This window comes from Sciurus vulgaris, assembly GCF_902686455.1.
Source record: "Sciurus vulgaris genome assembly, chromosome: 18".
Taxonomy (NCBI): Eukaryota; Metazoa; Chordata; class Mammalia; order Rodentia; family Sciuridae; genus Sciurus; species Sciurus vulgaris.
In genome coordinates this window covers 15,312,778-15,339,732 of record NC_136479.1, presented here as the reverse complement: position 1 = coordinate 15,339,732, position 26,955 = coordinate 15,312,778, and the positions used below count along the sequence as shown (strand labels likewise).

At 39.6% G+C, this 26,955-nt stretch overlaps 1 protein-coding gene across 7 annotated transcripts in view; it reads left to right on the top strand.

Moving 5' to 3' along the window:
• Positions 1 to 26,955, top strand: part of DNAH3 (dynein axonemal heavy chain 3) — a 463,090-nt gene that overhangs the window by 384,177 nt on the left and 51,958 nt on the right. For all 7 annotated transcript variants that reach the window (XM_079120030.1, XM_079120029.1, XM_079120028.1 and 4 more), the window contains 4 exons: positions 3,259 to 3,359; positions 4,296 to 4,401; positions 6,205 to 6,334; positions 16,234 to 16,479. In XM_079120030.1, coding sequence (XP_078976156.1) covers positions 3,259 to 3,359; positions 4,296 to 4,401; positions 6,205 to 6,334; positions 16,234 to 16,479 — 583 coding nt within the window. The remainder of the gene's footprint in view (positions 1 to 3,258; positions 3,360 to 4,295; positions 4,402 to 6,204; positions 6,335 to 16,233; positions 16,480 to 26,955) is intronic.

Genomic DNA, 26,955 nt, shown 5'->3' with positions numbered 1-26,955 from the left:
CTCATGATTTTGTGGTTTGGGCATTTTGAAAGGGCTCAGCTAGGCAACTGGTTTTTAATTCTGGTGATTTTAGTTGGGGCAACTGGACTAGAGGATCCACATTCAAGACAGCTTCTTCACTCTGCAGGTACTCATTCCTCTTGCCCTCTTTCTTTCTCTCTCTCTTTCTCTAAATAGCATCTCATCTTCCAGACCTCTCCACACGACTTGGATTTTTTTTTTTAAATTTATTTTTATTGTAAACAAATGGGATACATGTTGTTTCTGTTTGTATATGGAGTAACAGCATACCATTTGCGTAATCATACATTTACATAGGGTAACGATGTTTGATTCATTCTGTTATTTTTTCCTTCCCCCCACCCCTCCCACACCTCATTTCCCTCTATATAGTCCCCGCTTCCTCCATTCTTGCTCCCCTCCCACCCCCCATTATGTGTCATCATCTGCTTATCAGTGAGATCATTCGCCCTTTGGATTTTTGAGATTGGTTTATCTCACTTAGCATGATATTCCCCAATTTCATCCATTTGCCTGCAAATGCCATAATTTTAGTCTTCTTTATAGTTGAGTAATATTCCATTGTATATATATACCACAGTTTCTTTATCCATTCATCAACTGAAGGACATCTAGGTTGGTTCCACAGTCTGGCTATTGTGAGTTGAGCAGCTATGAACACTGATGTGGCTGTTATCTCTGTAGTATGCTGATTTTAAGTCCTTTGGGTATAGGCCAAGGAGTGGGATAGCTGGGTCAAATGGTGGTTCCATTCCAAGTTTTCTAAGCGATCTCCACACTGCTTTCCAGAGTGGCTGCACTAATTTGCAGCCCCACCAGCAGTGTATGAGTACACCTTTTTCCCCACATCCTCTCCAACACCTATTGTTGCTTGTATTCTTGATACTCGCCATTCTAGTTGGGATGAGATGGAATCTTAGGGTGGTTTTGATTTGCATTTCTCTTATTACTAAAGATGGTGAACATTTTTTCATATGTTTATTGATTTCTTGTAGATCTTTTCTGTGAAGCATCTGTTCATAATCCTTAGCCCATTTGTTGACTTGGGGTTCTTGCATGGTGGTCTCTAGATAGTGGCACTTCTTATGTAGTGTCTGACTTCCAAGAGGCAGGCAATGGAAGTTTCCAAGAATTGAAAGGTCTTGCTTAGAATGACACTCAGTCACTTCCTCTGGTTCTGTTGGTTAAAGACGTTGCACACTTACCCAGAGTCAACAGAACAGGGAAATAGATACCATCTCTTGATGAAGGTGGACAAGGTCACACTATGAAGTACACGTGGAATGGATGCGTTGTTAGAGTCTTTGAAAAAGATAGTCTGCCACAGAAAATATAGTAACACTAAAGAGCTTGGACCCAAGCCAGGCAGGGCTCAAATCCTGGCCCACACCAGGCAGCCCAGTAACCTCAGACATACTCTTTATTTTCTCAAGGCCTCAATTTTTTCATCTATAAATGGAAATGACAGTGTCTGCATAGTGTTGTTAGGAAGATTCGATAAGTTAATATTTGCAAACTGCTTATCATAGGCCTGACAGCAAGCAAGCACTATAAACTATTGCTTAAAATGAAATAATAAAGTTAAATAAAATGTATTGTTACTTCAAATGAGAGTCCTACACTGAATATATGCCATTATCAAATCAAAACATATTTTTAAACTGTTTAAATGTCACATGAGTAAGTCATACTCAACAAAGGAAGTCCTAATTATCCAAATTATACACATACGTTAATTCTAGCATGTGCATAATTTTGATGGTGTAACATAAAAATAGAAATGTTTTATTATGTGATATGGTCTGTACCATGTAAACTAATGTATCTGTTGGTCTTGTTATGGGGTGCAACTTAAGAACAGACCAGTCACCACTGAGGAGTCCAAATTTGAGAGTCTTTATTAAACTGGCCGCAAATGCCCCCAAAAATGGCTATTGGGAAAACAGCCCGACCATAGGGTTGTAGGGGTTCTTATACCAAAAATCAGATCGATCATAAATGTCTGTTTCTTTGATTCAAAATTACAAACCAACATCATGAGATCATCAACAGAGGGAGAAATGGGTCAAAATGACCCTTACCTAGGTACAAACTAAAGAATAGTACTAACCATCCACACAATCACTGTTCACATGGTACATTGTTCAGGAGCAATAGGAATCAAAAGAGAGCAATTTTTCTTTACATAGGAATTGTCATTCTGTATTGTTAAACACGTCACGCTAAGTAACTGATGATGGGGACAGAGGTGGGGTGCTCCCATGGGAGAAGCTTATTTCTTACATAACATGGAGTCTCAGAGCAAAATGGAGTCTGTTTAGTCATTTCCCTTAGAGTCTGGCCTGTAACATTCTCATGGAGCCAGATCTGTCAGCCCATCACAGTCTTAAGATAAGAAGTATTATGAGAGTTATAATCAGGGTATTCCCTAATGGTTCCTCTCAACTCTGGATGTAAATCAAACTCCAGTCACAGAGGGTGGTCTCTCTTACTTTTCTTGATATTCAGAGATGACACAGCTGGTGGTGTTAGCCCTACAGTAGTCGTGACTTTTCCCAAGGGGGATGCATGCAGCGATGTGGGCCAGGTAATATGCAGGGAACTTTTTTGGTTTTTTTGTTTTGTTTTGTTTTATTTTGTTTTGCAGTGCTGGGGATTGAACTCAGGACCTTGCACTTGCAAGGCAAGCACTCTACCAACTGAGCTATCCCCCCAACCCCTTGCAGGGAACTTTTTAACCACAAAATAAGAGGAGCAGCAGGGACCCAGGGTGTTTTCCCTTCCCTGGGTCTCAGGCTTCCTCTTTGGACCTTGAGGTCTCACCTGAGCCCAGGTGGGCAAATGGCGATGGTATGTACCTCCTGAGGCTCATCTTTGCGTTTTTGCACTTTTTACAGGGATGTACCTGCCGAATGCTAAGACTTCCAATGCTCTTCCATTCCATTCCAAAAAATATTTATGGAAAGATTCTTGTCATGCCAGCCATGGACTAGTCCATTGACAGGATTCAAAATTTAGTCTTTCAAGAGACTTGAGCAGATAAAACAGGATGAGGATGTGTGGTTAAACTCAGAGGAAGGGGCTTAGAAACAACTATGTGCCTGGCATGTAGTAGGTGCTCAGTATTTGTGGAATGCATTCAAACCAGCTCTGTCTCCACTGAGAGCTTTCACTTGCAGGTGGGATTTAACCCCTATGCCTGTCCTTCATCCCTATCCCTCTGCTTTACCCTTTCAGCTGTGTTTAATGAGTGGAGAGATCATCCAGATGAGCCCCAAGATGAGTCTGATCTTTGAGCCAGCAGACCTGGAACAGGCCTCCCCTGCCACTGTGAGTAGGTAAGTCACCAACACTGGCATCCACACCCAATCAGGAAGGAAAGCTCTGAAAAGCCACAAAGGTGATTAAACCCTGCAAATCACCCGTTGTATTTGCTGTTCACTTACATTTGTGATAAATCAGTCATTAATCCAAACACTGCTGGTGGGAGTCTAAAATTGAGCAAGTACTTTGGAAAAGTATTTGACTTTATCTCCAACAGTTGAGCTTCCATTTGCCCGTGCATGACCCAGGAATTCGACTCCTAACTACATGCTCAGCAGAGAATTACCTATGAACAATAGGAGATCTATAAAGAATACTCAGTGTCACAACTCACAATAACATTTAGAAACAGTCTAAATGTGCCCATAAACAGGAGTAACTGGAGTACAGTATAATCATCAATTGTAATATGCATATCTTGCAAAATAAATGAGCTGCACTAACATGCAACTATACAGATAAGTCTTTGTAAATATATTAAGGATCAAATCACAGCAATAGTATGTATAAAACTAAGTCCACAATATCACCTTCAGAATGATACCCCTTTTGTTTATTTTAATGTTTTTATCAGTGCATTATAGTTATGCATAATAAGGGAGTTCATTTTGACATAATCATATATGCATGATATATAATTTGCTCCACTTCAGTCCCCACTTAAATTGTTAAAAACAACTAAAATTAAAATATATGTGTGTATACATTTTAGGAACACAAAGAATATTATTAAAGTATGTAAGAAGGAAAGAAGTCAAGGTTCAAGATGCTGTGTCACCTCAGCTGGGAAACTCAGGAATAGAACAGGGAGGTCATGTGGGTAGGTGAAGGTCATTGTCAAGGTCTCTAAGGCCTAGCATAGAGCAGGGAATACAGCAGATGTTCAGTAAATGTTGGTCAGCGTTCCTAACAAACAGGAGAGCACTAGCCTGGTTCTCTGTGCTTCCCAGGTGTGGGATGATCTACATGGAGCCGCACCAGCTAGGCTGGAAGCCCCTGAAAGACTCGTACATGGACACTCTGCCCACCAGCCTCACGGAGGAACACCATGAATTGGTGAGACCCGCGGGCCCCTTTCCTCCCACACCACCCCCATTTCCCTACTCATCTGAAGGACATTCTAGGTACATCTTCACCTTCAGAGTTCGAGAATTGCAAGAAGGGGAGGGGATGCCCTGCCTGTCCCCAGTTACCTTGTTTCCTGTCTGCCTGCCTTTTTTTTTTTTTTCAGCTGTATTTTTCATGTCGTGGGGATGGAGTGGTGCAGTCAGTTCTCCCTCCTCTTCCACCTTCTCCATTGCTCCTCAGCTCCCTGGGGTGAATCCTGGTGCTGAGGAATGCTCCTTTTGTCACTTCTTCCTCCACTGTCACCCTTTCTTCCGTTACCTGTTAACAGAAATCTCTGTAGAAGTCGCCGTAGAGGAATACCATGTCAGGAAGAGCCGTGTTCCTCTCTGCGGCCATTCCCCCTCCCTGTAACCCATCCTCCACATCTCCTTCAAGGAGGAAGCCAGATCCAGAAAGAAATGCTCTCCCTGCAGCTGCTGCAAATGACGGTTCCCTTCTTCCCTTCCTTAAGGAGCTGGGAAAGTTCAGGTCACAGACGCCTAACCGCACCCTCGGACGAGGGAAGGAGATAGGGACAGCCTGTGTTTGTGGTGCCTCTTGTCTGTTAATCCCTGTATTAAGGGACAGCCTTAGGAAAGTCCCCACAGAGGGAGCCAAGGGTTGAGTTCTGTCCAACCACAGGGATACTGTTACCATGTACATATATGTATAATATGTAGAGCATGTGCATCGGTAAACAGGTACATGTCCATGTGCACATTCAGGAACCAGTCTCCCCAAAACACACACTAAATGCTACCAAGGCCCATGCTTGTAAAGTCCTTCAGGGACTCCCTGATGTCGTTTTTGCTTTTTCTTGTAGTATTGGGGATGGGACCCAGGACCTCATGAATGCTAGGCCAGCCCTCCACCACTGAGCTACATCCCCAGCCCGTCCCCAAGGTCTTCGGCTCAGAAGGCCCCACAGTCCCCTGTCACCTGGCCCTGGCTGCCTCTACGACCTCATCCCTGGTGTTCTCTCTCCAGCCTCACCTCATTATCCTCCAGCTCTTCTCCCTTGACTTCCTTCTAGAAATCTCCAGGTTTCACCATGTCGAAGCTTTTGCACGTTTTATTCCTCATATTAGAAGTCTTGTCCCAGTTCATTTCATGGGTTGGACCAACCTTCCCTGACCAACTGATTTACACCCTTTCTGTTATTCTCCATCGGACCTCATTTGTTTCCTGTGAATACTTTTCCACAATCTGTATTTTATTTATTTCCTTGTTTGGTTTTTTATTGTCTGTCTTCCTTGCTCCTCAGGTCGTAAGCCAGCAGGAACTCTGTCTATCTCATGCTGTCTTTCCCCAGCACCCCTTCAATGCAATTAGTAGATGCTCAATAAATATCTGTTGACTGGATAAATACACATGCTCCTCAGCTTAAGATGAGGTTATGTCTCAACAGATCTATCACAAATTGAAAATGCATTTTATCCTCCTGATCTACCAAACATTAGAGTTCAGCAACACAGCACACTGTGAAGTATCAGTTGTTTCTCCTGTGACTGCAGGACAGACAGGGAGCTATCTTGCTGCCACTGCCCAGCATCATGAGAAAGTATTGTGCCAAATATCACCAACCCACAAAAGATAAAAATCAGAATTTGAGACATTTAAATTTTGAACCTACACTCAAAAGTGATCAGCAGTCTTACCTCCCCAGCCTCCTGAGGCAGAGGGACTGAGCTCTTAGCCTTCAGCTCCTTTTTCAGTAATGTCTACAAATCTCACACAGCTTTCTGCTCTCAGGTGAATGATATGTTCATGTGGCTGGTCCAGCCCTGCCTGGACTTTATTCGCCATCAGTGTAAATTTGTGGTCCAGACGTCTCCCATCCACCTTGCCTTCTCAATGATGAGGCTCTACTCCTCTCTGCTTGGTAAGTGCCACCTGTGGGTCCTTAAGCCACATGAGGGTTGGGTGCTCTCACTCCCTTTTGTCCCCCTTGAGTTATAATAGAAACAGCTGATTGGCCAAGAATAAACAAGACTTTAAATTTTAGATAATGGAGGGGGAAAAAAAGTCCTTGTGTTTTGTCTTGGTCTAATATTGATTGGCGGGGAGGAGGGGGTTCTTGGGCAAGTTACCCCAGCCTCAGTTTCCTCCTCCATACAATGGCGTAATAATCCCTGTCCTCCATCTCACAGAGATATCCTGGAGGGAGATGAATTTAGTTGGTACATGTGACTGTATCTCAGAAAAAAAATTATGAAAAAGATAGGAAGTTTTCACATGTTAAGAAGACTTACATTGCAAAGATATGAATTCACAAAACATAAATACACTGTAAGAGAACCAATCACGTTATCCTCCCAAACTAGGCAACTGCTTTAGAATATTTAAAGCAATGGTTCTATGATTTACCTACTGCCTAAAATACAATTATATATCTCAATAACAGTCTTGCACAAATTAAATATAGCTAAATTCCAGTGTGAATGACAAAAGATGTGTCCATTAGGAGAACTTTTCTTGGATGCCATTCTTTTTTCAAGATGGCACATAGGGCTTGGGAGATAGCTCAGTTGGTAGAGTGCTTGTCTTGCGAGCACAAGGCCCCGCGGGCTCACCAAGATGGCACATAAGTCACACTCAAGATGAATCTTTTTAAAAATATTTTCTGGTACACAAAGATATTTTCTGATCTCATTTCTTTCTAAAGCATTGTAGTTGTAGATTTTTAAAATATGTGACCTGAACCTTCCTACCTCCTTAAGTAAGGGAAGAACAGAACTGTCATTTGTAGTAACTGCAGGGAGAGCATTTCTTCTCCAGTTAAGTGGAGAATTTCTATGTGTTATTTTATTCTCAAAAGTTAAATTTTGAGGCATTTTTTCTCAGAAGCACACCAGCTGTGTATATAATGCCACATATTTGCATTTTTGTTTGTGAATGTTACATGTTTTCCTAAGCCCCATCCACCATCCTAATGTGATATCTCCTGGAAAAGAAGACAACAGCTGGGGAATAAACTCATTGCCCACTGCCCTAAATAATCTCATCTCTTACCTTCCAAAATCTGTGACGATGAAACCTCTCAGAAGTACTCAGATGCACACGATGAGTAAAAACTGGAGATTGGAGCTTGAACACACAGATGACTTCAGAAAGTACAGAGTACACAGGTCCTTCGCCTAGCTTTCCTTAACGTTAACCCTCTGCCTAACCAAGGTACAGTCATCAGAACAAGGAAACCAATACTGGTACTCATTTTTTAAAAGTTGTTTATTTTTTTTTTAGTTGTAAATGGACATATGCCTTTATTTATTTTTATGTAGTGCTGAGGATCAAACCCAGTGCCTCACACATGCTAGGCAAGCACTCTACCACTGAGCCCCAGCCCCAGCCCGGTACTCTTATACTATTAACTGAACTATGTACTTTCTTTGAATGTCACCAGTTTTTTCACAAATGTCCTTTTCGTATTCCAGGATTCAATTCAAAAGGCCACGTTGATTTTAACTGTGTGTTGCGTATTCCCACACTATTGCAGTCCCTCAGCCTTTCCTTTTTTTGAGTACTGGCCCGTTGTTCTATAGGATGCTTTCCAATTTAAGTTTGCCCCCTGTTTTCTTATAATTAGATCGAGGTTGTGCATGCTTGGTAAGAATACTGAAGAAGTGGTGATATACATCTCAAAAACTTTTTTTCAGTTGTAGATGGACACAATACCTTTATTTTTATTTACTTCTTTTTATGTGGTGCTGAGAATCAAACCCAGTGCCTCACACGTACGTGCAAGGCAAGTGCTCTACCACTGAGCCACCCCTCCAGTCCACTGTACGCCTCTTATTACCAATGAATGTTCTGATCAAGGTTAACTTTGCTCAGAGACACATTTCTCCACTGTTCCTTTTCCTTTGCATTTGATCAATATCTTGGAGAAGGTATTTGAAAACTATGCAGATATCCTATTTCTCCTCACACTTACACCCACAGATGCACATCTATTGATGCATCTTGCCTATAGCAATTATTATGGTGTTTGCCTAATGATAATTTTCTGTTTCTGTCCCTCCTGTATTTACTCATCAGAATTTTTCTGGAAGAAGTGCTCTTCCTTACTTAATTCCTTATGCAATTGTTTGTGGATCAAAATATGTACGTACTTACGGATATTTATTTTATTCTGCAGATTATAATACCATGCTGTAGTTAAATTATTTTGTTGCTCAAACGGCTTTGGTCATCGGGAACTCCCTTCAGGTTGGCTCTTGTGTCCTTTCAGTATTTTCCCATCCTTTTTCAAGCATGTCCTGCTTTTCTGACACTTCAAGGTATTCCAGGCCCATCTTTTGATTTCCCTGGCTCAGCCTGTAATCAATGACTTCTCTAAGGAGCCCCAGTTCTGTATGCTGAATAGCGGTATTTAGAAACCAGACATGGGCACTAGAGGTGCTCACCATGACTGAAGAGGAATGTCAAATACTTGTATGTGCTGCTGGGTGGAGAAGGAACAGAAAGGCTGTAGGAACTGTCTTTGGTTAGAAGACTCAGGTGATAAAGTGCAGCGACTCCTGGGTAACCATGAGCTGCGTGGCTTTGGGAAAAGTATCTGTTAGGGTGGGCGAGGAGGAGCGCTCAAAGGGAGGGACAGTGTTTATCTCATTATCTGGATTTTTTCCCCCCTTGGGTCTGTTCTTTGACCTGAAAGAGGGAAGTACCCTTTGCTGCTTTGCTACTTGAAGTAGCATTGACAAGAAATATCGCATCACTTGGGAGCTCATTAGAAAAGGAGAATTATGGACCAACTGAATCAGAGTCCGCAATTTTACAAAACCTTGGGTGATTTGTATGCTCGAGAAAGTTTTGAGAAGCATGGGAGAAGTCATAAAGAGCTTGGGCTTTGGAGTCAGCCAGGTTTAGATGCAAATCTTAGTTTCAGAATGTATGTGTTCTGTAACCCGTGATGTTTCCAAGCCTTAATTGATTCATCTAAAAATGGGAACTACCATGCCTCTTTCATAAATTTGTTATGTAAGTTAAATAAGGATATGTGTTGAGAGAGAATATTTTGTAAAGACAAAGAAGTAGGAAGCATGAGGAATCAGTCTCCCATCTGGACAAATGGCCCAGCAGAATCTTTCCAGTATAACTATTCTGCACTTCTGGATTCTATTCCAAGGCTCGAAACTTCCAGGGGAAGGCCTGGATGGTTAATTGCAGTTAATTATGGTCAATTTCAGCTTTCAACATGGTAGCAGCTTCCCTTCTCCACCCCTCAGTGCTCTGGCAGGAGCTATGCATATGTTCCAGGATCAGCTTGCACGTAGGTTGTGCGAGTCAGAATGGCCAACAAGGACCTTGTCCACCAAATGTCAGGGATCTGCCTCTGATCGCAGAGGTACAGACAGAAGCAGGCAGCCACTGCTACACTCCTAACCCCATGATTGTAAGTCACATCACGTTGGGATGAGTAACTTCCAAGAAACTTCAAGGACCAGCCCCTTCTCCCACCCCTGAATTTTTCTCTTTTTCTATTTTTAGGAGCTAGACATTTAGGGATTAGGACATTCAGAAACAGCCACATACACAGAAGAATTTGCAAACTCACCACAGATAGCCACAGAAAAAAATGTACTCTCAGAAAAAAACCTAAACAAGTGCTGGGAATTGATACCGGCCAGATCATAGTTATATTGTGTGCATGTACAAATACGTAACAACACATCCCACTATCGGGTACAACTATAATGCACCAATTAAAAAATGGGAAAAAAACCCCAAAAAACCTCAGGCTGGTGTTGTGGCTCAGTGGTAGAGTGCTAGCCTAGCATGCATGAGGCACTGGGTTCAATTCACAGCACCACATATAAATAAGTAAAATAAAGGTCCTTTGGCAACTAAAAACTAAAAATAAAAAAAATTATTAAAAAAAAGGAAAAACCTGAGAAGACCTTAAGTTTATAATTCTTTATGATCCCTAAAATAGATACAGCAGCCAAAGGGGGGAAAAGAAAAGCAAAAAAAGAAACCATTTCAACATAATAAAAAGCCACGCATGAAAAACCTACAACAAACATCATGCTCAACATGAAAAACTGAAAGCTTTTCGTCTTTGATCAGGACCAAGACAAAGATGTATACTCTTACCACTTCCATTAAAAATGGTCCTATGGAGGTCCATTCTGTTTTTTGAGGAATCTCCATACTGCTTTCCAGAGTGGTTATACAAATTCCACTCCTTGAGGTATATTCAAAAAGCCTAAAATCAGCATGCTATGGGAATATAGTCACATCAGTGAGCAGTGTTTGTAGCAGCACAGTTCACAGTAGCCCAATTATGCCATCAGCCCAGATGCCTGTCAACAAATGGGTAAAAAAATATGGTATATGTACACAATGGAACTTTTCTCAGCCATAAAGAAGAATGAAAATATGGTGTTTGTTGTTTAAATCAATTGGAGATCTAAAGAAAATAAGCCAGACCCATAAAGTTAAGGGTTGAATGTTTTCTCTCATATGTGGAAGCTAAACCAAAATAAGTGTGTGGGTGGGGGATCTCATAAAAACAGAAGAGATCAGTTGAGAAGAGGGAAGGGGATTGAGGGGAAAGGGTAGGGGCAGGAAAAAGGAGGAATGTTAGTTAGATCCTTACCTAATACCATATAAAAATTAGCTAAAACAGATGAAAGGTCTAAACATAAAAGCTAAAACGATAAAACTTATAGAAGAAAACATACAGCAAAAATCTCATGACACCAAACATGGCAATGATTTCTTAGATTTGACCAAACGCACGGGCAACAAAAAGAAAACAATAAAACAACTGAACTTCATCAGAATTTAAAGTTTTTTTTATATATCAAAAGGCATTTTTTAATTGTAAACAAATGGGGTACAACTTGTTTCTCTGTTTGTACATGGAGTAACAGCATACCATTTGTGTAATCATACATTTACATAGGGATGGTGTTTGATTCATTCTGTTATTTTTTTCCCTTCCCCCCACCCCTCCCACCCCTCTTTTCCCTGTATACAGTCCCTCTTTCCTCCATTCTTGCCTCCTTCCCACCCCCCATTATGTATCATCATCCACTTATCGGCGAGATCATTCATTTGGTTTTTTTGAGATTGGCTTATCTCACTTAGCATGATATTCTCCAATTTCATCCATTTGCCTGCAAATGCCATAATTTTAGTCTTCTTTATGGCTGAGTAATAGTCCATTGTGTGTGTGTGTGTGTGTGTGTGTGTGTGTGTGTGTGTGTATGCACACAGTTTCTTTATCCATTCATCAATTGAAGGACATCTAGGTTGGTTCCACAATCTGGCTATGGTGAATTGAGCAGCTATGAACAATGATGTGTCCACATCACTGTACTATGCTGATTTTCAGTTTTGGGTATAGGCAGAGAAGTGGGATAGCTGGGTTAAATGGTGGTTCCATTCCAAGTTTTCTAAGGAATCTCCACACTGCTTTCCAGAGTGGCTGCGCTAATTTGCAACCCCACCAGCAATGTATGAGTGTACCTTTTTCCCCACATCCTCTTCAACACCTGTTGTTGCTTGTATTCTTGATACTTGCCATTCTAGTTGGGATGAAATGGAATCTTAGGGTGGTTTTGATTTGCATTTCTCTTATTACTAGAGATGTTGAACATTTTTTCATATATCTGTTGATTGCTTGTACATCTTCTTTTGTGAAGTGTCTGTTCATTTCCTTAGCCCATTTGTTGATTGGGTTATTTGTATTCTTGTTGTAGAGTTTTTTTGAGTTCTTTATATATTCTGGAAATTAGTGCTCTATCTGAAGTATAGCAAAAATTTTCTCCCACTCTGTAGGCTCTCTGTTCACATTGCTGAGAGTATCCTTTGCTGAGAGAAAGCTTTTTAGTTTGAATCTATCCCAGTTATTGATTCTTGCTTTTATTTCTTGTGCTATGGGAGTCACGTTAAGGAAGTCTGATCCTAAGCCGACATGTTGAAGATTTGGACCTACTTTTCCTTCTATAAGATGAAGCATCTCTGGTCTGATTCCAAGATCCTTGATCCATTTTGAGTTGAGTTTTTTGCAGGGTGAGAGATAGGGGTTTAGTTCGTTCTGTTGCATATGGATTTCCAGTTTTCCCAGCACCATTTGTTGAAGAGGCTATCTTTTCTCCATTGCATGTTTTTGGCCCCTTTGTCTAGTATGAGAAAACTGTATTTATTTGGGATTGTGTCCGTGTCCTCTATTCTGTATTGATCTACCTGTCTATTTTGGTGCCAGTACCATGCCGTTTTTGTTACTATTGCTTTGTAGTATAGTTGAAGTTCTGGTATTGCGATACCCCCTGTTTCATTCTTCCTGCTGAGGATTGCTTTAGCTATTCTGGGTTTCTTATTCTTCCAGATGAATTTCATGATTGCTTGCTCTATTTCTGTGAGGTACGTCATTGGGATTTTAATTGGAATTGCATTGAATCCATATAGCACTTTTGGTACTATGGCCATTTTGACAATATTAATTCTGCCTATCCAAGAACATAGGAGATCTTCCCATCTTCTAAGGTTTTCTTTAATTTCTTTCTTTAGTGTTCTATAGTTCTCATTGTAGAGGTCTTTCACCTCTATTGTTAGATTGATTTCCAAGTATTTTATTTTTTTCAAGGCTATTGTGAACAGGGTAGTTTTCCTAACTTCTCTTTCTGAAGATTCATCACTTATGAATAAAAATGCATTGGATTTATGAGCATTGATCTTGTAACCTGCTACTTTACTGAATTCACTTATAAGTTCTAAAAGTTTTCTGGTGGAATTTCCAAGTTCCTCTAAATATATAATCATGTCATCAGCAAATAATGATAGTTTGAGTTCTTCTTTTCCTATTCATATCCCTTTCATTGCTTTGATCTGTCTAATTGCTCTGGCTAGAGTTTCAAGGACAATGATGAGTAGAAATGGTGAAAGAGGGCATCCCTGCCTTGCTCCAATTTTTACGGGGAATGCTTTCAGTTTTTCACCATTTAGAATGATATTAGCCATGGGCTTAGCATAGATAGCCTTTACAATGTTAAGGCATGTTCCCACTACCCTTATTTTTTCTAGTGTTTTGAGCATGAAGGGATGCTTTATTTTATCAAATGCTTTTTCTGCATCTATCAAAATAATCATGTGATTCTTGACTTTAAGTCTGTTGATATGGTGGATTACATTTATTAATTTCTGAATGTCCAACCAACCTTGCATCCCTGGGATAAAACCCACTTGATCGTGGTGCATTATCTTTTTTAATATGTTTTTGTATGCGATTTGCTAAAATTTTGTTGAGAATTTTTGCGTCGATGTTCATTAAGGATATTGGTCTGAAATTTTCTTTCCTCGATGTGTCTCTGTCTGGTTTAGGTATCAGGGTGATAGTGGCTTCATAGAATGAGTTTGGGAGGGTTCCCTCCTCTTCTATTTCATGGAATACTTTGAGGAGTATTGGAATGAGCTCTTCTTTAAAGGTTTTGTAGAACTCAGCTGAGAACCCATCTGGTCCCGGACTTTTCTTTGTTGGTAGGCTTTTGATGACCTCTTCTATTTCATTGCTTGAAATTGATTTATTTAAGTTGTGTATGTCCTCCTCATTCAGTTTAGGTAATTCATATGTCTCTAGAAACCTGTTGATGTCTTTGAGGTTTTCTATTTTGTTGGAGTATAGATTTTCAAAATAGCTTCTAATTATGTTTTGTATTTCACTCGTGTCTGGCGTCATATTTCCTTGTTCATTCCGAATTTTAGTGATTTGGGTTTTCTCTCGTCTTCTCTTTGTTAGTGTGGCTAAGGGTTTATCGATTTTGTTTATTTTTTCAAAGAACCAACTATTTATTTTGTTAATTTTTTCCATTGTTTCTTTTGTTTCAATTTCATTGATTTCAGCTCTGATTTTAACTGTTTCCTGTCTTCTACTACTTTTGGTGTTGGTCTGCTCTTCTTTTTCTAGGACTTTAAGCTGTAGTGTTAGGTCGTTTATTTGTTGATTTTTTTCTTCTTTTATTGAATTCACTCCATGAAGTAAATCTTCCTCTAAGTACTGCTTTCATAGTGTCCCAGAGATTTTGATATGATGTATCTTTGTTCTCGTTTACCTCTAAGAATTTTTTTTATTTCCCCCGTGATATCTTCTGTCATCCATTCATCATTCAATAGCGTACTATTTAATCTTCTGGTGTTGGAGTAGTTTCTGTTTTTTATTCTGTCACTTATTTCTAATTTCAATCCATTATGATCTGATAGAATACAAGGTAGTATCTCTATCTTCTTGTATTTGCTAACAGTAACTTTGTGGCATAATATATGGTCTATTTTAGAGAAGGATCCATGTACTGCTGAGAAGAAAGTGTATTCGCTGTTTGTTGGATGGTATATTCTATATATGTCCATTAAGTCTAAATTATTGATTGTGTTTTTGAGATCTATGGTTTCTTTGTTCAATTTTTGTTTGGAAGATCTGTCCAGTGGTGAGAGAGGTATGTTAAAGTCACCTAGTATTATTGTGTTGTGGTCTACTTGATTCCTGGAATTGAGAAGGATTTGTTTGACGTACGTGGATGAGCCACTGTAAACATAAGAGCTAAAACTATAAAACTTATAGAAGAAAACATAAGGCAAAAATCTCATGACACCAAACATGGCAATGATTTCTTAGATTTGACCAAACGCACGGGCAACAAAATGAAAACAGTAAAACAATTGAACTTCATCAGAATTTAAAGTTTTTTTATGTATCAAAAGGCATTATTGACAGATTTAAAAGACAGCCCACACAGATTAGAAGAAAATGTTTACAAATCATTTATCTGATAAAGACCACACTGAGAACCACTAAAATTCAACATAAAAATATAAACTACCACATTCAAAGGATAAAGGACTTGAAGAGACATTTCTCCAGAGAAGATATACAAATGGCCAATAAGCACCCAAAAAGGGTCAATGTCACTAATCATTAGGGAAATACAAATCAAAGTCTGGTGGTATTGATAGATGGCTACAATAAGAAACACAGGAAATAGCCGAGTATTGGCAAGGAGGTAGAGAAATTGGAACCCTTATGCACTGCTGGTGGGAATTTAACATACTGTCCTGCCATTGAAAATCGTTTGTTGGTTTCTCAAAGTAAACATAGAATTACCATATGATTCATGTTTTTTGTTTATGGCTATATTCCCAAAATAATCGAAAGCAGGTTCTCAAGCAGAAAGCTTCTAGCAGCTTTCTCATGATATCCAAAAGGTGGGAGCAACTCAAATGTCCGTCAGCAGATGAACGGGTAAACAAACTATGGGATGATCACATGATGAAATTTAATTCTTCCTCAAAGGGGGAAAATCCTGACACATGGTAAGGCACGGACAAACCCTTGAAAACGTGACGCTATGTGAAATAAGCCAGCCACAAAGTGACTGCACGGTTCCACTCCTGTGATGTACCTAGAGTCGCCAAACTCACAGAGACAGAAAGTAGACTGCTGGGGGCATGAGGGGTGGAAGGAGGACGGAAGGGCACGTTCCTGTTTAATGGGTTCGGAGCTCCCGTTCTGCAAGGTGAGTTCTGCACATGAGTGGCCTGGTGGTTGTGCAATATGAATTTTTAAGGTCACCGAACTGTGTACTTGCGAAGGGTAAAGGTTCTATGCTATGTGTATTTTATCACAGTAAAAGCTGTGTATGGTAAAGGACATGGTATGTGTGGGCACTCAGCCAATATCAGTCACCTCCCCAGGTCCTTCAGAGCCAACACCTGTTAGTTCACATCTTTCATACCCGTGGCATTCTGCTGCCAATCTTCAGCTTCCCTTTTTTTTTTTAGATGAAATCAGAGAAATTGATAAGGAGGACTCTGACTTATTTGAAGGCCTATCAAGTCAACAAGTCTTCCTCTGGCTACAAGGACTATTCCTCTTTTCCTTGGTATGGACAGTGGCTGGCACCATCAACGCGGAGAGCAGAAAGAAGTTCGATCTGTTTTTCCGCAACCTGATCATGGGCATGGATGATAGCCACCCAAGGCCCAAAAGTGTCAAACTCACCAAAAACAACATCTTTCCAGATAGAGGTAACTCAGTACTTGTTTGTTACATCCTATTATGAGAGTTTTAATCATATGTCCCAAACCCAACCAAAATGCATGAATTGTGTAAGACCCTTTATAAAAGCTAAGGAAGGTTCTGTAGTTTTGTAGGTGCGTTCACTTCTCCAGGGCTGGTCCAGGTATGCAAGAGATGGGAGGTTCTGATGACAGGATCTTCTAGGTTTTAACTGCTTTTTTACTTCACAGTGATATGACAGCTTGCGTTGGTTTCTTTGGGGGAGGGATTACCCATGATTCCAAACAGAATGAGAAATTTCTCCAGTTTTGTTTTCTTACTCTTGTGTCTATTTACTTCATGTCATGGTGATGATGCTGTTATGTCTTTTAACTTTTGTCATTATAATCTAGTATATTCATATATTTCCATGGACATATATTTCCATATATTTTGCTATATAATCTTCAAAATGATCATTTTCATGGCTACAGGTATTCTTCTACGTGTGACATCATTTACCAAAAGAAAGATGTTTCTTTTAAGTAGATTTTATTGCTTTTTCCTACCATCCATGTAATACATTATACAGCATTTAGAAAATACAGAGAGGAAATAGAAAAAAGTTAAGATCAGTAGGAATCCCATTACCCCGAAATGTCACACACGTGTGTGTGTGTGTGTGTGTGTGTGTGTGTGTGTGTATAGCTTTTCTTTTACAACATGAGGAGGATCATACTATGAATACTTTCCAAATAGCTCTCTTTTTGTGACTGTGAAAAAGAGCATATGAAGAGCTAGAGGGACCTCCAGCACTGACAGTGATGTGTTGAGAGAGCTGGTCACACAGACACATGCTTTTGCTTAGGATGGAGGCATTTTATTATATGTTAGCTTTAGGTCAAAACGAAAAACAAACAAATCGGGAACCTTTGAATCACAGTTAATAACATACATGCTGAAGCCTTTATGGGGAAGTATAAAGGTGTTTTAATTTATTTTGAGATGGGTTAATGAATAGAGAGAGGGACAAACAGGAACATGATAAAACAAGAAAAGTCAATGGTAAACTCTAGGAGTCCGGTATCCAGTGCTCACCATGCAGTATTTCCCGTGTTTATGTGTGTTTGAAATTTTTCATGACAATAAAACAACGAATGAGCAAGTAGGTTCCTGGCCCTCTACCCCACACTCTCACCCACACCCCTGGCACATTTCAGGTAGTGCATGATTACATGTTGGACTAATTGCATGGAGGCCCATACATTTCCATTAGTTGGGTGGTAGTATATTCATTCACTCTTGTTTTGGGATGGTTTTATTTTTTTATTGTAGTAAAATGCATATGACATAAAGTTTACCATTTTAATAATGTTGAATTCAGTGGCAGTAAGAACATTCATATTGTTGTGCAATCATAACCACCATCCAAATCCAGAAATTTTTCATTTTCCCAAACTGAAATTTCATTCCCATGAAACAATGATTCCCCATTGCCTCTTCCTCCCTTTCCCAGCAACAATGCCTCTACTCTCTGTCACCTAATATTAGACTACATTGGGTACTTTGTATCACCAGAATCATATGGTCTATACCCTTTTGTAATTGGCTTATTTCATTTAGCATCATGTCCTCACTGCTCATCCGTATTGTAGTACATGTCCTTTTGAAGACTGAATAATATTCCATTAGATAGATATACCACTTAGTCATTGCTGGTATATAAGAAAGCAATTGAGTTTTGTATTTTGAAGTCCTGCAGACTTTGCCATCATCACTAATAAGTTCCAGGAGTTTTTTGTTGATTCTTTAGGATTTCCTGCATACTCATGTCATCTGCAAATACAGTATTGTTTCTCCCTTCATTATTTTATTTCCTTTTCTTCTCTTACTCCATTAGCTATGATTTCCAGTATGCTTTTGAACAGGAGTGATGAGAGAAGCCATCATTATTTTGTGCCCAGTCTAACAGGAAAGCTGCTCATTTTTTGACCCTTATCTGTGCTATCATTTGTACAGTTTGTGGATATTCTTTATCAAATTGAGGAAAATCCCTCTTCTCTTTCTAGCTTATTAAGATGAATGCTTGGGCTATTATTTTTAGATATTTCTCCCTTTCTGATCTATTTAATTAATGGTATAAATGTCCCTCCATGCCTTATTTTCACTGCATCCCACAGATCTTGCAAAGTTGCATTTGTATTTCCATTTAGTTCACAATATTTTTAAATTGCCCTTGAGACTTCCTTGATTTGTGTGTCATTTAATCCCAAAGTATTTGGGGATCCTCCCGTCCTCTTTCTCTCATTTCTCTTAGTATAATTCCATTGTTTGAGAGCATACCTTGTATGATCTCTATTTTTTTTTTTTTAATGTGTTGAAGTGTTTAATGACCAAAAATGTGGCCTGTCTTGGTGAATATTCCACATGAGCTGGAGAAGAATGTACAGTCTGCTGTTGTCAGAGGGAAAGATCTACAGATGTAGATCCAGCTGATCAACAAGGGCGCTGCTCAGTTTAACAGTATTCTCACTCCTTCTCTTACTGTCAATTTCTGATAAAGGGGCATCAAAGTGTCCACTTGTAATATTGAAATTGTTTCTTCTTGAAGCACTTTCCATTTTCCCTCATGTATTTCATCTTTCTGTTTACATTTGAAATGTGAAAACAGAATCTAATCTAAATTTCTTCTTTTTAATTATAAATGATGCTGGATTTTATATATAGCAGTAGTTTGTTTTTCAGTATGTTCTTTATTTAATGTTCTTTTCGTTTTTGTTTTTGTTTTGACAGACTATGTCTAGATGTAGGTTTCCTTCCATTTACTCTGCTTGGGATTTGATCCATCCTTTTAGTCAGCAAGGAAAATTCTCTTTGGTCTTAATATCTATTCTCTCCTCTTTCGGGTGTGTGTGTGTGTGTGTGTGTGTGTGTGTTTACCCTTTCTAGTTGGCATTTTCGTGTAAGTCACCATAGTTTCAATCAGTCTCCTCACTGTCTTGATTGATTTTAATTCTGCTTTTATTTCTTTTGTTTCCTTGCTACCCTTTTTTAGTGTGACAGTTAAAAGCCCAGGCTGGGAACGAAACTGTCAGAGCTGGAGTCCTAGCTCCAGCACTTAACTAGGTGGGTGAACTTGAACGGATTCCCTTAACCCCTCTCAGTTTCCACAACTATAAAGTGTGCATAATAATAATGGGCCATATTCATGGTGTTCTTGGAAAGATTAAACAGGCTAATGCATGCAAAACTACTTAAGATATACATGAGGGAAAATGGACAGTGCTTTATGTTGAAAGCATTAAGTGGATATTACCAGTTTCTATTTATCATTCTTATCATCATCATCATCTCTCTCAGATCATCCATCTCATTTTTTTCTCCCCTTGCCATTTCATCTCAGCCTATTTTCTCCTTATTTTTTTTTCCTATTTCATAAGAAATGATGTTTTGGGGGTTGGTTATTTTATTTTATTTTATTGCACCTTATTGAGGATACCAAACTGATTCCTGAAACTGGTTTCCAGGTCCACATTCAGCAAGTTTAAGAGAGATACTCTTCAGGCTAATTTCCATATTCTGTTCCTTTATATTGCAATAGTTTTTCACTGGTTACATTTGTTTCTTTGCTTACTTTTGTCTTCTCCATCCTTTGAGATCAGTCTATGCTCTGTGTCTACAGAGATGGTGCGTGAATTGCCCCTGACTCCACTCTTGGCCCACGTTGCGACAACATCTTTCCTTCTCTCTTGCAGTGACATGCGCAGCTCCCACTCAATTTTTAGGTAACTTTCCCCTCTAACATGTCTTGTTTACTGTGAGGACCTCATTACCTGCTTCCATACCTTACCTAACTGAAGTAGCATAAAAGAAACCGTCATTTCCAGCATGCATTCTTATTATATTTTTAGTTGTTAAAGAACCTTTATTTTATTCATTTATTTATATGTGGTGCTGAGAATTGAACCCAGTGCCTCACACATGCTAGGCAAGCTCTCTACCACTGAGCCACAACCCCAGCTCTATGCATTGTTATTATTATTATGCATTATATATATTTTATTATATATATCACACATTATATATTATTATTATGGCCTAGTAACAGGGGGACAACAGTATGAAGAGACAGTTCTTCCAGAATAGTTGCTGGCATACGGATGAACCGCTGTCTAACTTTCTGTGTATGTTTAACCTGTATCTCTGCATCTTGGGGCAGCCATGGGGGAAGGACCCAGTGGACTCTCATGTCTTTCTTCATATAATTTCTTGATTGACTTCTGTGTTAGTTGACTTTCCATTACTTACCAAATACCTGAGATGATCAGCTTTAAAAAAAGGCGTATTTTGGCTCAAGATATTAAGAGTTTTCAGTCCGTGCTCAGTTAGTTGGCTCTGTTGCTTTTGGGCCTGTGCTGAAGTATACCATTGTGGCGGGGAGTTCATGCTAGAGCAAAGCTGCTCACTCATGGCAGTAGGAAGCAAAGGGAAAGTAAAGGGAGGATTGGGTCCCTTCAAGGGCATGATCCCATTTCCTTCCAGGAGGCACTGCCTCCTGAAGGTTCCATCACCTACCAATCAGGAGGACCAAGCCTTCAGCACATGGGTCTCAGGGGGAGTTTCATCCAAACCACAGCATTTTCTCAGCCTGGCTCTTTCTGCTTTCTACTTAGAAGAGATTCTGCCCAGATTCTTCCAGTTTTTGTTTATAACAACATCATTCTTCTTTTTCCTCCAATCACAAGTATTTTAGTGGGAAATTGGGAAGCTACTAACCAGAACCCACTTGACTCAAAAGGTATGGTTTACAGGGCTGAGAACGCAATCTCTTTATGTAAGAGCTTTATTGCGATGTATTTTACACACCATAAAACCCGCTCACTGAAGTCTGAGAATCAATGATTTTTAGTAAATTTACCTAGCTGTGTGCCCATCACTAGAATCCAGGTTTAGAATGTTTGCTTAGCCCCTGTACAACCCTTCATGACTATTTTCAATTAACTGTAGTTCCTTTGCTAGCTCCAGATTTGTATAGATTTGTCTTTTCTAGGCATTTAATATACATGGAATGAATTACTATACGGCCTCTTGTATGTGGCTTTGATTGCACTTTCCTATAACGATCAGTAAACTTTTTTAAAAAATATTTTCTTAGTTGTTGTTGGACCTTTATTTTTTATTTTATTTATTTATTTACATGTGGTGCTGAGAATTGAACCCAGTGCCTCACACGTGCTGGGCAAGCGCTCTGTCCCAGGCCCGTTGTTAAACTCTTAAAATGCCTTTTTTAGCTTTTCCACAAGGACCTATGGTTAAAATTTTAAATGTGAGAGCACAGGAGAGCCTTCCCTGACTTATGGAATGTTATTGTCTGAGCTTTTCATGATGCAGGAGTCTGGGGGTGATGGATCTCTCAAGGAAGTGCTGGAGGACAGCAGGCGGCTTTGGGGGACCCTCCCAAGATGGGGTCCATATCGTTGATTGTAGATCCTTGTTGGTCAACCAGGATTTATTTTTCTCTTTATTCACCAATTTACCTCTGAAAAGTCTTTTATGTCTCCATTGAGACATTTGCCTTATTCTCCAAGTAGAGGAGAGGATAAAAGAGCTGGGTGAAGGAGACATTAGGAATCATTTATCTTCCAGGATTTCTACTGTTCCTACTTCTTCCTGCCCGCCCCCCTTGCACCTGAAGTGGAGTTTGAGTTATAAACACAATGCAGAGAAAATAAGGGCCATTATTCTGATGAGAACCAAAAAGACCCAGAGCTAAATGTTACCAGTGTACCGTGGGCCCAGACCTATGCTAATGCTTGACACATGCATTTTATTCAGTCTCCATAGTCATTTTCTAAACTCAACATATAATCAGGCCCATTTTACAGATGTGCAGATGGTAAAGTTGACCAAGGTCACACAGCTGGTAAATCCGCTTACCACAGTTAATTTAAATATTTTCTTTGTCCTAAATGTTACTTAATCAAGCCACAAATTAGCTCTAGCTCAGCATTATCATGGAAGGGGGAAAGTGTTTCATTGATTCATGCTTTTAGTGTCTCCTTTTTTACTGTAAACATCATTTTATTAAAGAAAAATAATTGAAAAGTACATTTTGTTAGGGTTAGGGATAAGGAGGTGGTAAGAATGGAGGAAGGAAGGACTGTATAGAGGGAAAAGAGGGGTGGGAGAGGTGGGGGGAAGGGGGAAAAATAACAGAATGAATCAAACAACATTGCCCTATGTAAATTTATGATTTTTAATAAAAAAAAAAAAGAAAAGTACATTTTGTTCCTACTACCCTATCATGGGTATTTCAGTTTTCAAAAATACTTCCTCCTGTGTATGAACCTGCTTTCATCTTTTTACCTCATTTCCGTAATGGTGTATATCCATGTTCATCCGCCATTGCTTCTTAAAAACATTTTCTGTGTTAATCTTAGTTTTTGCAGTGATCTTCTTAATGACTGAAAAACACTCCATCCATCTCATAAGACACGGTTTTTACTGGTCTCCCAATGTGTGACGTGTAAGCTATTTCTTTGCCATCACAGATGGTGTCGCATACTCATGTATACAGATTATTTTCATTGTGAATTGTTTCCATGTGATAAATCCCCAGAAACAGGATTTCTGACTTGAGTAGAGGACATTTTTAGCTCTGTAAGCGTAGTGCCAGATTGCTTTCTGAGAGCGTGCCAGATTGACTTCTAGGTAAAGCTGCAGGGTGACGTAGAATAACAGAAGCTCCCTTCTTTAATATCTAATGGAATTAACAACAAATTGATCCTAAAAATTCCCCAGGAATAAGCAAAGACATTACAGCTTAATTCTATGAGCATTGGAAAGTGATGGACAGAGAGAAAAAAAAAAACTGGGGCTACGGTCCAGAACCTGCCACCTCAGTGACCTGCAAACAGTATTGTAGGGAGGAAAGCAGGCGGATTGTTCTCACTGGTAGTCAGAGGACTGTGGTGGTGACTGGGTGGCTGCAGAAGATCTAAGAGAACCCCTTGAGCACAGAAGCCCCTTCGTAACGCTGCAGCACCTCAGCCAGGGCCAGAAAAACTACTCTGATTTGCATCTTCCAGATTCCTGTGCTGGATGGGAATGAGAGTCGAATCCTACAGGAGCAGAGTGCACGACCCTAGCCAGGATGGGAGTGAGCTGGGTTTGTGGGTTAGGGAAGTTGACCAAATTTCAGAGAAAGACTGAAGAGCCCAAAAGTCCCAGGAATGGCAACTCTCTTTTTATCCAACCCTTGTAACCTTGGGTTCAGAAAAGAAAGGCACATGCCGGTGCTTGAGTTGTGACCAGAAAGTAGGTAAGATAAATTGGTCACAGATATTGTTGGGTAACTTTAGGAAGAATTTGCTTGATTATATCCGAGTAAGAACGGTATGGCATTTGTACGAATGAGAGAGACAGAGAGAATGTCTAATAGAATAAATACTTCCAAGGCCATACTTCAGTAGAACAGAGGAAGGGAGTAGCGGGAGAGAGAAGGAGCAGGAAAGGGGAGGTACTCGGGAATGAAATGGAGCACATTGTGTTACGTGCACTTGTGAATTTATCGCAATGAACCCACGACTGTTATAGTTATAATGCACTAATAAAAGCATAATTTAAAAATAAGAGAAAATATAATCCAAGAAACAAATTATTTCTGCTGAATTGTATGGGATAAAAAGATAGATATGCAGATTAATTAAAAAGAATTAAAAGTAAAAAAAAAAAAAAACCCTCATATTTATCTGATTTGAATCTTGACAATGGTACCAAGATAATTGAGTGGGAAAAGAAGAGTCTTTTCAACAAAGGGTGCTAGAACAACTGCATCACACAGGTAGAGGGATGAATTTGGATCTCTGCTTCATAGCATAGCCAAAAATGTACTCAAATATATCAAAGGCATAAATCTAAGGGTTCTTAGAAGAAAACACAGATGCAAATTTTTGTAACTTTGGACTAGGCAGTGATTTCTTAGGGCACCAAAATTAACCTTGAAAAAGGAAGAAATTGACAAACCAGACATCATCAAAATTAGGAATTTTTGTATTTCAAAGGAAAATTTCAAATAAAAAGATAATCAAGATTAGGTGATTTTTATCAATGTTTATAGCAGCTCAGTTCATAATAGCTAAAAATCTATGGAAGCAACCTAGATGCCCTTCAACAGATGAATGGGTAAAAACAAAATGTGGTGTGTATATATGTGATGAAATATTACTCAACCTTGAAGAAGAATGAAATGATGGTATTTGCCGGTACTTGGATGGAGCTGGAGAATATCATACTAAGTGAAATAAGCCAATCCCAAAAAAAACCAAAAGCTGAATATTTTCTCTAATATGTGGATGCTAATTCACATTGGCGGCAGCTAGGGAAGACAGAGTTACTTTAGATTAGGTAGAGATGGCTGGGGAGATAGCTCAGTCGGTAGGGTGCTTGCCTTGTAAGCATAAGGCCCTGGGTTCGATCCCCAGCACCACCCCCCCAAAAAAAAAGTCTAGATTAGGTAGAGATGAGTGAAGGGAGGGGAGAGGGATTGGGGATAGGAAGGATAGTAGAGTGAATGAGTGAATCAGACATTATTACCCTATGTACATATATAACTATATGACCAGTGGGATTCCACATCATGTATAGCCAGAAAAATGAGAAATTATATCCATTATATATGATGTTTAAAAAAAAGAATGGGGGTGAATTTTATATCAAATTCCATATCTTATGAGGGATTCATATGTAGAATACCTAAAGAACTGTTTCAACCCAAAAGGACAAATAACCCAATTTGAAAATGGGCAAAGTAACTTAATAGATAATTCTCCAAGGAAGGCACACAAAGGGCCAATAAGCCCGTGGCCAGATGCTCAACATTATTAAGTATCAGGAAAATTCAAATGAAAATGAAAATGAGATACTACTTCACAGCAGCTAGGAGGAGTATATTAAGAAAAAGATGGGAAATTACAAGCAATGGTGAGGACACAGGAAAACCAGAACCTCGCATGCTCCCTGGGAACTTAAAGTGCTGCAGCAGTCATGGAAAAGAGCATTTGGCATTTTCTCAAAATTAAACAGAATCCAAAAGGTCCATCAACTGATGAATGGTCAAATGAAATATGATATATCCATATAATAGAGTACTGTCCGGCAATAAAAAGCAGTGAAGTATAGATGCTGCAACATGGATGAACCTTAAAAACATTATGATAAGTCAAAGAAGCCAGTCACAAAAGGAACACGTATTGTTTATGTCAAATGTGCAGAACAGGGAAATCGATAAGGACTGAGAGGAGATGAAGGGGCTGTCTAGTGTGGGCCGGCAGAGGATAGGCAAAGCCTCGCACCAGCCTACTGGTCCAAGGCAAGCAGGGGCCAGCGGGCCGCTAGGAGCCCGGCGCACAGGCTGGCGGGCTTGAGGCGTGAGTGCCAAGGTGAGACGAGGCATGGCCACTGTCAGCCTTCAGTGGCCAGGCCTGGGCACAGTGAGGTGCAGATGCCTACTGCAGAAGCCCCATCCGGTGACCTCAACTTCCTCTTCTTAACCTGCCACAGAAGATGGAAGTGGAGTAGGCTTGGATGAGAGTTGGGACTCAGGAATCCACTAATAGAAGTTAGTACATTTCCAAACCCTAATTAGCATAAGTTTGGACCAATAGTATTGGTAGTTTCTTCAAACCCTATAAGTTTGGACCAATAGCTCTGGTAGTTTCTTCAAACCCTAATTAGCAGAAGTTTGGACCAATAGCTTTGGTAGTTTTTTCAAACCCTAATTAGTATAAGTTTGGACCAATAGCAGTGATACGAGTGCCATATAAACCCTAGACTAGCACATTTGGGGAGAAAGTGTGCTATCAGATCCCGCTTCGCACTGCAAGAATTCTATTTCTGTTCTTCCATAAATCCTACTCTTACACTCACCCATCCTGGTCTGTGAATTTCATTCTTTGAATTCACAAGACAAGAACCCCCAGAGAAGAAATTAATGGAGAGCTGCTGGGGTCTGCCCCAACACTAGAGGGCGGGGCCCACATTTCTCAGCTATAGTTCATGCAGATACCACCTGCCGGCAGCGGCAGAGAATCAAGTTTCATCTCAAAACTCAGTTGGTGGCGGAGAATTATGAGGTTTCTTTTTGGTGTACTGAAGAGTTCTAACATGTGCTGTGGTCGTGATTCCACAACTCTGTGGATGTTTATCATAGCCACACATACGGAAACTTTTAGTAAACCATTGAATTGTATATTTGAAATGGTTCAATTACATGGTATGTGAATTATATTTTAATAAAACTCAAAAAAGTTTGTAGGACATGATAAAAAGAGAGGTTGAAGAATCAAAGAAATTGAGAATCAAGTACTGCTGGTAATGATCTAGTAAGTAAATTATAACCAGTGAGAAATAAAATATACAAGTTTAGGCTTCTAATAAGTGGCTGAGAGGAAACGTTTGATGTAATTACACATGCTATGGAAGAAAAAGATAAAAGCAGTGAAGCA